This window comes from Zingiber officinale, chromosome 2A, assembly GCF_018446385.1.
Source record: "Zingiber officinale cultivar Zhangliang chromosome 2A, Zo_v1.1, whole genome shotgun sequence".
In the NCBI taxonomy this organism is placed as follows: Eukaryota; Viridiplantae; Streptophyta; class Magnoliopsida; order Zingiberales; family Zingiberaceae; genus Zingiber; species Zingiber officinale.
This window is the reverse complement of record NC_055988.1, coordinates 71,395,267-71,409,724: the sequence shown is the minus strand read 5'-3', so window position 1 is coordinate 71,409,724 and position 14,458 is coordinate 71,395,267. Positions and strand designations below refer to the sequence as shown.

General features: G+C 36.5%; 1 protein-coding gene across 1 annotated transcript; it reads right to left on the bottom strand.

Annotated features, from left to right (window-relative positions):
* Positions 1-8,941: 8,941 nt before the first annotated feature.
* LOC122041171 (60S ribosomal protein L11) lies at positions 8,942-11,540 on the bottom strand. Its single transcript, XM_042600770.1, has 5 exons — positions 11,380-11,540; positions 11,193-11,300; positions 11,057-11,099; positions 10,770-10,965; positions 8,942-9,309 (listed from the first exon to the last, which is right to left on the bottom strand). The coding sequence occupies exons 1-5, from the start codon at positions 11,380-11,382 to the stop codon at positions 9,111-9,113; spliced, it is 549 nt and encodes a 182-aa protein (XP_042456704.1). The 5' UTR covers positions 11,383-11,540; the 3' UTR covers positions 8,942-9,110.
* Positions 11,541-14,458: the final 2,918 nt, after the last annotated feature.

Sequence of the window (14,458 nt, the reverse complement as noted above, 5' to 3'; positions counted from 1 at the left end):
ACATTCGACATCTTAAATACAGGGAGACTAACACACTCATAATAAGAAGGAGCCCAAAAATGTAATTTGGGATTGGTGCGGTAGTTCAATAATAGTTCTCTAGTGGAATGAATTATTATTGATAAAATTAAGTTGTATGTTCGGGGCGAACACGGGATGCTTAATTTTATCGGGAGACCAAAACCAATTCCTCCTCTCGGTCCCTATCGTAGCCACTTATTTATAGAGTACTATACCCACCTTCGTACCCATGATGTAGGGTCGGCCAAGCTAGCTTGTGGTTCAAGCTAGGGCCGGCCAAGCCTTGGTTCATGGGTGGCCGGCCCTAGCTTGAACCCAAGCTTAGGTGGCCGGCCCCCATTAAATTAAAAATAATATTAATTTTAAAATTTTCTTATGTGAAAGATATAATTTATTGGAGAGATTAAAAATTAAAATATCTTTTTTAAAAGGATCTACAAAAGATTAAAGAAAGAGATTAGATCTCTTTCCTTATTTGTAGATTGGAAAGATATTTTATTTTTCTTCTTTATAAATTATTCACATGTAGAAGAATTAAATTTATAGAATTTTCTTTTTATCAACCATGAAGGGATTTTAAAGGGAGATTTTATTTTTTAAAATCTCCAAAGACAAATAAGGAATTTTAATTGTTGAATTAAAATTATCTTGTTTGCTCTTGTTGATGTGGTCGGCCAAGACATGATGATTTAGGAAATTTTGTTTTATTTTTCTTAATTAATTCATGTCAAGGAAAGTTAAGGAAATTTTATTGTAATTAAATTTCCTTATTTACCTAAGCTAAGGAATATAAAAGAGAGGGTTGGGGTGTCTTCATGAGAGACAACCTCTATTATTCTCTCCCTCTTTTCCTTGGTGTTGTGGCCGGCCATCTTCTCTCCCTCTCTTCCTCTTTGTGGTGGCCGAAACTCTTCATTGCTTGGAGCTTTTGTGGTGGCCGGATACTACTTGGAGAAGAAGAAGAAGAAGGAGAGAAAGCTTTCATCCCTTGGAGTTTGGTTGGTGTTTTTTCTTCATCCTTGGTGAAGCTTTTGATTTGGCCGAACCTAGCAAGGAGGAGAAGAAGGTGCTTTGGTGGTTTCTCATCTCGGAAAATCGTTGCCCACACAACGTCCGAGGTTAGAAGAGGAATACGGTAGAAGATCAAGAGGTCTTTCTAAAAGGTATAACTAGTATTTTTCCTTTCCGGATCATACTAGTTATTTTAGGAAATAATACCAAATACAAGAGGCATGCAATTCTAGTATTTCGAATTTATTTTCGATGTTGTGTTCTTTTGTTTTTTTTCTTTTCCTTGTGATTTGATTGTTCTTTTCGGTTAACCTAAAGTTATTTAAGGAAATTAAATATTAACTTTCCTTAAAAGGCTTTGTCTAGTCGGTGGTGGTTGTGCTCATTTCCAAGAAGGTCATGTGCCTCGCCACGTCAATACTGGGAGCCAATTTTGGAAACTAGTATTTAATGGAATTAATAACCTAGGTAATTTGGATCAAACGTGTTAAGTTCCGCAGGAGATCCAAGTCAAAACCTAAAAGAATAAATAGATTAAACTTTAGATCAAACGTGTTAAGTTCCGCAGGCGATCCAAGTTAATTTAAAAGAACACATGGTAGCTAGGAAAAGGTTCAGACATTTGTACAAAATTTTTGTACAGTGGAACCATTAGGTTTTCCGAGTAGCAACCAACAGGAGGCACACTTTATCTTTTCTACCTCCAGCTAGTCTAGTAGCTCCATTATACTCTCCAGGGTTTTGAACCATGCCTGAGCATCCCATGGTTCATTGGTGCCAGAGAAATTCTCTGGTTTCAGTTTCTGCCACTGGATGAGGTATGCTTCTTGCCTCACTACCTTTGCTGGGGCTACAGGTGTAACTGATGGAACTTCGGTCGTAATAGGTGCCACCATATTGGCTTCCGATGGGACTACAGGAGGAGCTTGCTGGTTAGCAGTTAGGGTGACAATAACCTGTTGTTGCTCTGCCAATTGTCTCTGCAACTGAGCTACTACTTCTAAAAGGTTGGGTTGTAGTGCAGACTCATTTTCCACTGGTTGGGATTCATTAACTCTCAGTTGTCTAGCTGGTCATCCTCTAGCCATTATAGATATCGTAAAATAAACCAATGAGGAATACGTCAGCCCATCCTCATTCCTACTTGCTATCATTACTACTTTCATGTATAAGCATGCTTAATCTTAACATGCATTTCTCACTAATCATAACAGGAATAAAATGCATATAAGTCGTGAGAAGGTACTTTCTTACTTGGAAGATGCAGGATCAATGTTTGATGTGTGTGTGGCGGGAGGATGGAACTTGCTCTGATACCAAACTGTAACAACCCACCCCTTTGTACTATGTAGCATTACTTTACAGGGCGGGCGTTACTCTTTCCATATCTAATTTTATGCTTACATTCTTACATATTATAAACTGCTTGGTACCGAGACCTACAATAAACTTGTTTCATGGTAGGACGTGATTTGGAACCAGGCAGAGCTGGAAGGGAGTCTAGAGCTTCCAGCGGGTCGAGGCTGTGCAGCCCTGACTGGCCGTATAGCCTTGCCGAGGCCACAATTTAGCACGACCGTGTGAAGGTCACACGACCTTGTCACCTTGGCCGAACCAAAGAGGTGCACGGTCATGTGAGTCCACACGGCCATGTCCCCTTGGCCGAGAGGAAGAGGTGCTCAGTCGTGTGGGTCCACACGGCCGTGTCACCTTGGCCAAGAGGAAGAGGTGCACGGCCGTGTGAATCCACACGGCCGTGTCACCTTGGCCGAGAGGGAGAAGTGCACGGCCATGTGAATCCACACGGCCGTGTCACCTTGGCTTAGAGGGATAAGTGCACGGCCGTGTGAATCCACACGGCCGTGTCACCTTGGCCGAGAGGGAGAGGGCTGAGGCCGTGTGACTCCACATGGTCGTGTCACGGGCCGTATGGGGTGTCACGCCCTGCTCTACAAAGTGTTGGTTCTCCCCCATGTACTTATCATCACCACTCCAATTGCTACCAAACTATAAATTCATCATAAGCAACTCTTAGTAGTATTACATGCATAGCCAAAAGGTAAGGAAATTCACTAGCACCAAATTTTAACACATTCCTTGCACTAGCAAGTTCCAAGATCTTCTTCCACGGTTCCGTCACACACACACACACAACGCACTGCTCCTGCCGCCCCCTCTTACTCGAGCTTTCCTTTACCTTTATCTGCAGTATAAGGAAATGCAAATCTATAAGTGAATGCTTAGTAAGTACCATCTACTCATAAAACAATCATTAAAACAAGAATAGGTTTTTCAAAAACTACTTAGGAAAAACACAAACGTGCACTTGATAGTAATTCACGCTAAAACGTATAATTCAGAAATAGGTGCATGGCATGTATTTTTTAACAAGTTTATCATACAAAACATTAACTTAAAAGCATGCTAGTAGTGTAATGAAAACAGGAATCTTGGCATATTATAGAGTTCATCAATGCTGCACTTTATAACTCAAGTTCTCAACCATAGGAATGTTTCCACTAAAGCAACCAATGAATTTTGAAATCTTTATATTACATAACTAGTGAAAATAGTAAACAACTTGCTTTGGATCCAGCATTGTACCACTTTACGTACTTCTTTAATAAGATCCGAGGTAGCTAATTTCGAACCCATTAAGGTACTACTAGGCGATCTAAGGGCCTAGGGGCGATCTAGGAACCCACCCATAGACCTTGTGTCTAGTACATGCCACTTTAAAGTAAAATACTTTCTTTTAAATATTACTTTCATATACTTTGCACTTACTTGTCATTTAAACAAGCACCTTATGTGCGCTTAATCTCTCACATTTATAGGGAAGCATTTTAGGGCACTCGAATATGCTTTTTAGTGCCAACCTAAATGGGAAGCAATTCAAGATACGCTAACCATGCTCTTAATCCCAAAACTTAGAGGGCATCTTACATAACATGACGTGCTTCTTCCTTAACATGTCTAAAGCATATCTCCACATGTATCTTCTAAATCATGCATAAAAAATATTACGAAATGCATCAGCGAAGCAACTTATAATGCAGGTGAGTGGTACTTACATCCTCTCGCTAGATCTTACTCTGATAAGGTGTAGGGAACACAAACCCCCCTCTTGCACACCTTAATTCCCCAAGACACCTTACCCGTGCGTACTACCTCCTTAGGAGAAGCCCTCCCCTTAGATTCTCTCCTTGAAAAGCTTTAAGACTTGGAGCCCTAGGATTCTTGTCCGAAACTTGAAAGGAGGAAGAAGAAGTTTTGGCTAGAGGAGAAGAGAAAAATGAAAATTAGGTTTTGATCTCATCCATCCCCTTTTCTACTAAGTGGAAGTTGAAGCATCACTTCACACATAATCTACATATAATGAATTGTTTCATATTGCTCATGTGATGCTTTACCACCATCATAATGGTAACTTTAACCAATCTTAAATAAAAGGTCTTAGATTCAATCCTATCCCAAGGTCATTTATAAATCTATTTTTATTTTATTTATCTTCTCCTATTTCTTTTTGCTCTTTTGAAAGAGAGGAAATTTATGTGTGTTACACTTATGAATGTTAAATAGATCATGTCCTTACATTTTTTTGCTCGTTTCTCTTTGTTTCCCTTTATTCTAGTTTATTTATCATCATAGGTTTTCACTTTAGCATCTTAAATTACTACTCTGTAGAGTGAGTACTTACTATTATTATCTGTTAGAATGATTTGCTTATATGAGACGGTTAGAATTTAAGTAATTATCTTTCTTGTTACAAATGATTTGCTTTATTTGTTTGTTTTTATGTAGGAAGAGAATATTTGATGGGGAAGAAAGCTTTTGCGGACCAAGAAGATGAGTTGTATTTTAGTTTTTTTTTTTATTTTAAATCTTTGTTTAACTTCTTGGATTGTTAGACTTGTATATCTTTTGGAGTGTGAAACTTGTATATTATTTTGGAGTAGCTGGAAGAAGAATGATCTTGTATAACTTGTTGAGACTTTGAATTTGTTGTGTTGAGACCTTTGAATTTGTTGTATTATAATTTGATTTTATTTATTAATAGATGTATGTGAAATAGGATTTGATAATAATAATTATGATGTGTTGAATATATATAATGTGTTATTTGAATTTGTTGTATATATGTATGTATGGATTGAAATGTAGAAATAAATTGTTGCTGGAAAAAAAATTTTGATTTAGGGACAAATTTGACAACGAAAATAATTTGTCGCAAACTTATCGTAATTACTGTGCATCGATAATTTTGCGACAAAATCATTTTCGTTCCAAATTTCGTCCCAAAATTTGGGACGAATCTGTGGATTCGTCCTAGAATCTGGGACGAAATATGGGTCGAATGATTCTTTGTTCCAAATTAAATTAGTATTTTCGTTGTCAAATTCGTCGCGAATTTTGCAACAAGATTAATATTCGTTGCAAAGGTTTGGTGAAAATTGGCGACGAATTTGGCAACGAAAATCTAGTTCATTGTCAAATTTTGTTGCCAAATTAGGAACAAAATTGGTCACAAAAATAAATATGTCATCGATTTCGTCCCCAAATTCATTCCTAAGTTTGCAACAAAGCAAATATTCGTTCCAAAATTGTATAGGATTTTGCGACAAATAATATTTTTGTTGCAAATTTGACGACAAATTTGAGGACGAAAATATTATTCGTCGTCAATTTCGTCCCCAAATTCGTTGTCAAATTTGTAACAACAAAATATTCATTCCAAAAGTTGGCAACAAAAATTTTGGGACGAAAATATTTTCGTTGCAGAATTCGTCCCAAAAAATTTTATAACGAATTTTTTTATAAATGCGTCCCAGATTTTGTCCCATAACAGTGTATTATATATATATATATATATATATATATATATATATATATATATATATATATATATGTTTCGTTGGTTTGTTCAAGCTTACATATTTGAAAGCCATGTGTTTGTACACTAAGGAGTTCAAACGATCAAGTCATGGCTCGCATTGTTTGTTCCAACTTGACATGTTCAAAGCTACCAACTTGGCGGCATCAAAACCATAAATTAGTGGGCTTGCCGACGACTCACCAAGTTACAGGTCTCTACCTTGCGATGTTGACTCACATCCAGCGTGTTGTTACAAGAAGGATTTATGCTCCTTTGTGTGATATGAGATAGGTTCATATTTGAGACATCTACAAGCAATCCGTGGGTCTCGATTATTTGGTTCAAGGGAAGGCGGCCAAGCCATCCCTTTGAACATTGTTCTCCTTCCAGTTGTCGACTCCTCTATTTTCTACGAACGGCTCTATTAACTCCATTGGTAGTACGGTCATTTTCACATTGTTTTAAGTTCTTATCACTGCATAAAACTATAAATCATATGTGGACCATGCGAATCTTCTAACATTTATACTACTATAATCTTTTGTATTCTACTCTTTTTGTAGTCTTAAGTATTAATTAGTCTTTATGTTTTTCTCCCTTTGAAAAGAGAACGTGTGGTAGATGAAATGCTCTTGTCAAGCTTTCAAGTGTTTAGGCTAATTCAATTCATCTTTAAGTGACAACACTTGTAGTGGTCCTAGGAGATTGCTCATGCATCACTTTGATGGTAATAATAATAATAATAATAATAATAATAATAATAATAATAATAATAATAATAATTAAATGAGAAAAAAAATTAATAACATTGAACAATAAATGATTCGAAAAGATAAATATCAAATATGTAAGTCTCCAACCTAAGGAAAATATTCGATAATATAATGGTATATCATGTCTACAGTGAAGTAGTGTGTTTATTTCTGTGATGCCTTCTCTGTTGAATTCTTTTCATTCAGTGATTTTTAACATCTTGATATTGATTGTTATTATGGTGCTAAACTAGATTGTCATTGAGGACTAACTGTTCATAATTTAAGTGGTCGTAAATGAAATGGTATTTCTATACAACTTGAATGGATGTCGTAAAATGAAAAGTTTTGGTTATATGTATAACAATAAGTTGAAACATAAGTAGATAAAGTTGGAGTTGGCTAAACAGGTTTCAGTTTGAGTTTACAGATCGTTTTTCTTCTACAAAATCAGTTCATCACTCGCGGTGTTTTGTTGTTCCATGTAGGCATAAGACTGTCTTGTTCCAACCATATCTTGTAGGATTGAAAGAGTGGGATAAAAGAGGGGATAAATATCGCACTTTAAAAAAAAAATTTTTACTCATTTAAAACAAAATCGTGTAGCGAAAAAGTAGAGAACAGGTTCAGTTACTTGGTTTGAAGTCAAGGTCGATTCCTACTCCAAGACCCACGAACTTTGATCGCACCGAAAGACAATCCACTAAATCTCTTCTTTCCAAAAACCTCAGAAAGAAACAGTGCGTACAAGAAGATGAGTAAGATAATAACAACCTACTATCATACTTGAATTAAGTACAATGCAAGCAAAAGAAAATTATACCGACAGTATATAAAAATTGAGGCTCGATCGGCACTTCTTGAAGCAGTAGATGAGTAGTCGTAGCACGAATTGTAACTTGCACAGAAATAAACTTCGAACCCAACCAGAATGTGTTACATAGCCTCGGACCTCGAACTCTCTTTTATAAGAATCATCGATGTTCGATCGACCGATCCTTACGTTCAGTCGACAGAACCAACTCCCTTCCATCTTCGTTGAGATCTTATGCTTAATCAATCTTCGACATTTAATGACCATTAAGGGTGCAATCGACCGATCCTTCTTTTAGGTCAACCGAACAGAATCCTTCCTTGTTCGTCGAGATTTGTCGAGATTTGCACTTACTACGCCTTTAATGTGATGATCGTTTAGTCGACCGATCCATGTGTTCGATCGACCGATCAGTAAGCTTTCCTTCTTTGCTTCTGCTCGATCTGAACTATACTGAGTCATCAAAGTTTGATCGACCGATCATCTTGTTCAATCGATCGATCAAGCTTTGATCGAACCCTATTCTGTTTTGGTCTGAACAAATATTTACTCTGAGTTGACCTTATTCGATCGACCGATCATCTGATTCGATCGACCGATCAGGCCGAGCCTGTAAAACAGTATTAGATAATAATCCTACAAAACAAATAATAATAAATACATGAGTAATAATAATAGACAATTCAACTATTTTGATCTCAACTTGAAAACCTTCTCGATTTTTTCAGTTGGATCAACGACCTCAAGTTGTTCCTTTCAAGAACACGACCTCACTGTCTCTCCTCCAGTTGCTTACCTCAACTTACCTACCAAACATTGATACTCTAGACTTATTTGAACTTTCTCTGCTCAGTGTCTGATCACCTAATCCAATAAGGCCTTTCTTGCAATATTACATTAGCCGACAACAATAATAGTAATACAGAATATTATGGTACAACTAAACTTAGAATCACTAAGATCTTCTAGTCCGATCGACCGCTCCGATCAACCTTGCTTAGAGTTCATTCTTCCAAAACTTCTCGTTACCTAAGATTATCTCCCTCCCCCCCCCCCAGATTTTCTCCATCCGACTTCACTCACCAAAACCTAAGATTACCACCCCCTAGAAATTTCTCCACCTGACTTCATTCACCAAGACTCAGTATTCGACTATCCAATGATCAGATCCTTCAGGCCTATCCACCTAACTTTCACGATCTACCAAGATTTCCCTTCCTTAACTTACAACTAAAACTCAATATTCGACTACCCAAAAATCAGATCCTCCAAACCTATCAAATCCACCTAACTTCCACGATCTATCGAAATTTCCCTTGCCTAACCTACAACTAAGACTTTCCAAAACTAAGCTTCATTAAACATATTTAAACATATTTTCCGACATTAAAACCTTAAAGATCGATTACACTAACATAACTTGTGTTAAGGATACAGCCATAGAACTCATGATAACATTAGCAGCTATTACCATCCAGATAATAATACTATGGCCACCAAATCACAGAATCAAAACAATGTTTTTGGTTATTAGTTCCTTCAGGATATGCAAAACGAAGCAAACAAGTTCCATAAACCTACTAGACTACGCTGGAAACAGGAGAAACGATCAAACAGCTCTGGACTAATGACAATCCTATGTGGTGGTTGCTTGGGACTTGTTAAGGATAACACCCTCATACTTGACCTGGAACCACTTCATGGCGTCGTCTTTGGTTACCCTCTGATGAATTCCAACACGCGACTTGCATCTGCGGCGGCGGGCCACACGATACCCAGGACGCTCTAGTACTACATAGAAATCCATGCCATAGATGCCAGTAGAGGGATCATACCTACAAAGATGCATTTCAGAATCACAATGAGTTTGAGGGAAACTACAAGCTACATCAAAAATCACTATCACATGGAAGCTGCAGCCTGCATAAGATTGAAAAAGAATACAAGTGCATGAAGGAATAATTGACTCAAACTGAGAGATTAAAATTTGTAAATGGCACAATAGCTCTGATAGAATCCTACTCGAACCTTTGCAGTAATACATATTTGATTAGCTCGCAAGCTGGTTCACAAGCTTTCATATATGACAGAAACAGCTAGTACGGTAACAAACCACATATCTCAATTATCATTAATATACCTGGATCACTTTTACACAAATTTTCTTTCACTACCAACCATTTAGAATTGATTTTTAACCTCCGATCATGTTTTGAGGAAGAGGAAAACTTAAAAAAAACCTGGTTGGTAACGATAAAACGAGATAAAATTCATTTAAACATAAATAATGATGTAATAGGAGATCGAGCCCAATAATGTAGCAGGATCCATATAACCGAACTCACATAGTGAGATAAAGATTCGATTGTTATTGTATTACGTCTTGGCAAAAAAAACCAAATTATTAAAAAAACATGAAAGTGGAGAATTCATATTTTGGGCCCCTTTCAAGATGGGACAAGAAAGTTGGACGATCACAATTTAGAAGAAAATGCAGAAAGTTCCTTTTTCCATAAATTCATTTGACTACGCTTCCAACCATTTGATATGTTGATTTAGTCATTCCAGATTTCCTGACATTTCAGACATCAATAACTTCTTTTTTCTGTGAGACACATCCAATGTCAAAGGCCGATCAAATCTTAATAGAGTTAATCAGGTGATCAATCCATTTCCACTATAATTTCTAAGGGTGGTAAGCATTGGATGGCTTACAAGCAAGTTGAATAGATGCATTGTAAAAGTAAGGACAATTAAAGCAATGCTCCAATAAAATATTAACGCAAGTAAAAGGGGACCACATATTACCAAACAATGGACGACCAAACTCACAATTCAGTTGCGAGAAGTAAAAATAAACCATGGACCATCAAATCCTACTCTCAAGTAGCAAAATGCATGAATTCTCCTAGTGGCCATTGCCTTGGAGTACTCAGGGAAAAAGGGATGTGAGTTAAGTCAAACAAAGATACAATTGTACATCAATTCCTGAATTGCATGGCATCCTAGGTAAACATGGGCTGAAGGGATGTTAGTTAAGTCAAACAAAAATACAATTAGACATCAATTCCTGAATTGCATGGCATCCTGGATAAACATGAACAGAAAGGATGTGAGTTAAATCAAACAAAGACACAATCATTCATCAATTCCTGAATTGCATAGCATCCTACATAAACATAAATTGCATTATACACATCCTCCAATGTGATATGCTCTCACCTTTATTTATTATTTTTCAAAGAAACAAGCTTATAACTATCAAAGAAAACAAGCGTAGAGTGGTAGAATTTACTTGATTCCCAGATCAATGTGCTCTTGAATGCCAAAACCAAAACAACCAGTATCACTGAAGTTTCTTCTCAAGAGTTCGTATTCCTTCACTTTCAGTCCACTCTCCAGGAGCTGCATCGCCTTGTCACCCCTCACGGTGACATAACATGCAATCTTCTCATTACGCCTGATTCCAAAGGACCTCACAGTATACCGTGCTGCAGCAGAAACAGCATATACAACGAATTGAGAACAAGATCGAGATTTGAAATACACATAAGATGGCAACTTAATTGAGAGATAAACTACCCTTGGAAAAAACTGGTGTCTGTCCACTGAGCTGTTCCAGAACCTGCATATAATAGGATCCGTAGAACATAAGAAGGAGTTCCAACACAAAGACAGCGCCTTTCAACAACGACCACAGAATGACGCAGGTCCGTACCTTAGCGGCTCTGGTGAGGCGATCGCCACTCTCGCCGACCGATATGTTAAGGACAAGCTTCTGGACCTTGATATCCCGCATCGGGTTAGAGAGCTTCTTCTCTGCAGCCTACAAAAGCGAAAGCAGCGATGACATTAGGAAACAAGGAAGGAAAAGAGAGGAGGCGTAGGAGAAGGCGCGTGTCGACCATGGCGAGGGATCTGGATGGGATGAGCGCCGTCTACTGCTACGTCTGGAAGCGGGCGAAGTCAGGAGGATGCCTAAATGGTGTGCGGCCGCCTGCGATGGGGGAAGTCTAGGGTTGTGAGGTGGTTAGCCCTTGCGTTGACGAAATGACGAAACTGCCACCGGGCTAAAAAACCCTAGCGCTCCAAGAAAAACCAACCAAGTTAATTTAATGAATATTTTTAAGTTTGACGTAGAGGTCCAAACGAATCGGGTTACGAGCTGTGTTTTTTTATTTTTTATTTTTTGGTTATAAGTTGGTACAAATAATATTTAATTCGTATTTAAAATTATTGAAATTATCGAGCTGGAACTGAACTTATATTAAATAATATTTTTGAGCTGAATTTAAATTTATAATAATTTATTCAAGTGTTTGTGAGTAGCTCGCAGGCTTGTATTCTATTTATTTTTTTATATATAACTTAGTATTAATTAATAGGTTATTGGCATGATGAGTTAAAGGGTTAAGTCATTACCCATTTATTACTATTTGCACCTTTTATTAATAGAATAAGTATATAATTTAGTAACCCTAATATTTACAAATACTAACCTGCTTCGAGCCTTCAACGCCACTGTTGCAAACATCAACGAGTGATAGGAGGTAGCCCTGTTTCGACCCTTTGATGTCGTCGTTGCAAATATCAACAATTGGAAGGAGGTTGAAGGCGATGAGCAAACGATATAAAGTTGAGAGTAGAATCATGTTGAGGACTCGAGGTCGTGCGATCATACTTCTAGTGGCCGGGAACTCGGAATCTAAAGAGTGGATATCATACGCAAGCTTCTTTCTCTATTTCGACGTTCTTCGTCAAGGAAAATCTAAAACATAAGTTCCTTCTTTCTCTTCCTAATTTGTCTCTTTTATTTTGGTTAAAGTATAGGATTACTCTTTCATTATTCTTAGTTTTTTCCTTATTTTTTTTTAGAAAACATTACTTACTATTTGTTTTAATTTGTATATTCATTTTATTTCTTGATGAAATAGAAGTTGTTCATGCGATCATGCTTCAAGTGGTCGATAACTCGGGATCTAAAGAGTGGAGACCACACACGAGTTTCTTTCTCTACCTCATGCCCTCGACATTCTAATCAGGAAAAATACGAAAAGTAAATCTCTTTTTTCTCTTCTCAATCTATCTCTGTTTTTTTTTGTTGACGCATATAATTACTCTAGTAGTTTCCAACATCATTCTTAGTTTTTTTTTTCTTTTTCTTTTAGAAGAAATTACTTCTTATTCTTTTAATCTACCTACTCATTTTATTTCTAAAAGAATAAAAGTTGTTAGATAGAGTGGAATAGTATTGATTTTGATAACTTTTCGAGTTTACAGTTTTGCACATTTAAGTACAGTAATGGTCGTTTCCATGAAATTTATTTGATAAAATTTATTCCTTGATCTTGATGATATGTTAATTTCATAGGATAATTTCTCTTTCAATTTCCAAAGCATATGGTTGATTCTGCTCCAAAAGCAAATTTAGCTATTCAAGCTTTGTTAGATTCAAATAAAATCCTAGAACATATAAGCGATAAAGGAGATAGTGTGAATAACAATGTGACTGAGGATGACAATTTAAGTCCTAAGTTAAAGAAACAAAACAGATCTCATGTATGGTTAAAAATAATTAAGGTTGAGGATCCAAAAGGTGATAACTATAAGTGCAAATATTGTCAACTATTCATTGCAAACATGAAGTCAGGTACTACAAAACACTTAAAACAATACTTGAATCATTATGCTAAACATTTGGAGTCTAAAAAGAAACTTAAAGATAAACTCAAACAACAACTATTATTAGGATTCGAAAGTGTTGATACACTTGTGAGATACGATAATTAAATAATAAGTGTTATTTAAAAATAATCTTATTAGATTTTTTGAAAATTTATTTTAAAAAATCAGGAATTAAATAGATTCCGTATCACGTGTTTAAGAGGATAAATCAATTAGGCTTAGGGAAAGCCTGTTTAAAATATCACATGAGTGGGAGTTGATTAGATAACCTAAAGTTGGATTAACTAAACCTAAGATATAAATAGAAATCCTAACTTCATATTTACTAATATCGTGACTGCAAACGCACGGTTGTCGTCAAGTAATAAAATTTATAAAAGTCGATCCCACGAGAATTGAAGATTAAATGCTAGTTGGTTCTACACTTCGAATTTAACTAGACAAAATCGATAATGGGTTGTATGAGGTTTTCAACTAAAATGCGAAAATAAAAGTAAAAAATAGTTGAGGAAATCCTTAATTCAGAAAATATTCTAGGCTGAAGGTTTCATTATAATGGTGGATGTTGTGATATGAATTGGCTCATTCCTAGTTCTCTGCCTGTATGTTTGCAAGATAGCCTAAACATTTACCAAATTCTACCCCATGACGGTGTACCGGAGTACTTCGCCTGCCAGTAACCAAGTATGTCATCAAGTGAAGAAGTAACTTAGAAAGTCTGAGTTTTAATAGAGTACCTTCCGTCATAAGGTCTCCTCCAGGTATACGTTTCTAGATTAGGTAGGTCACTTGCGCAACATATGATTAGGAGAAGTCAATTAGGTCAAGTGATAAACTTATTTATACATAGAATCATCCTCCCTTAGGAGGTTACATTCCATATAGAAGGATAGCTACCTTAGATACTCAACTTCAAACAAATATTCTAAGGTCATGTCGAGTTATATTGGAATGCACACTCAAAAGAGACGACAATTTATGCATCTGATCAACGAAAATTCAGGTTCATGCATAGTCTCAATTTAGACACACAACAATGTATCTACTCAGAAATAAGACCTATGCATATAGATATACAATCTAGATAGATAAATTCATGTTCGTAAGGGAAAGCCTCTATGCAAGCATTTCATCAAACAAAACAAGTGCATACAAACTTCATCAAACTAGGAAAATGACAATTCCATAGAGTTTACATCATCCACACATTACAATTACTTTCTACATCCTAAAATGATAAGAATCTACTCCATAATAGGAACAAATACAACCCAAGCACTCAAAAACATAGAAATTTCC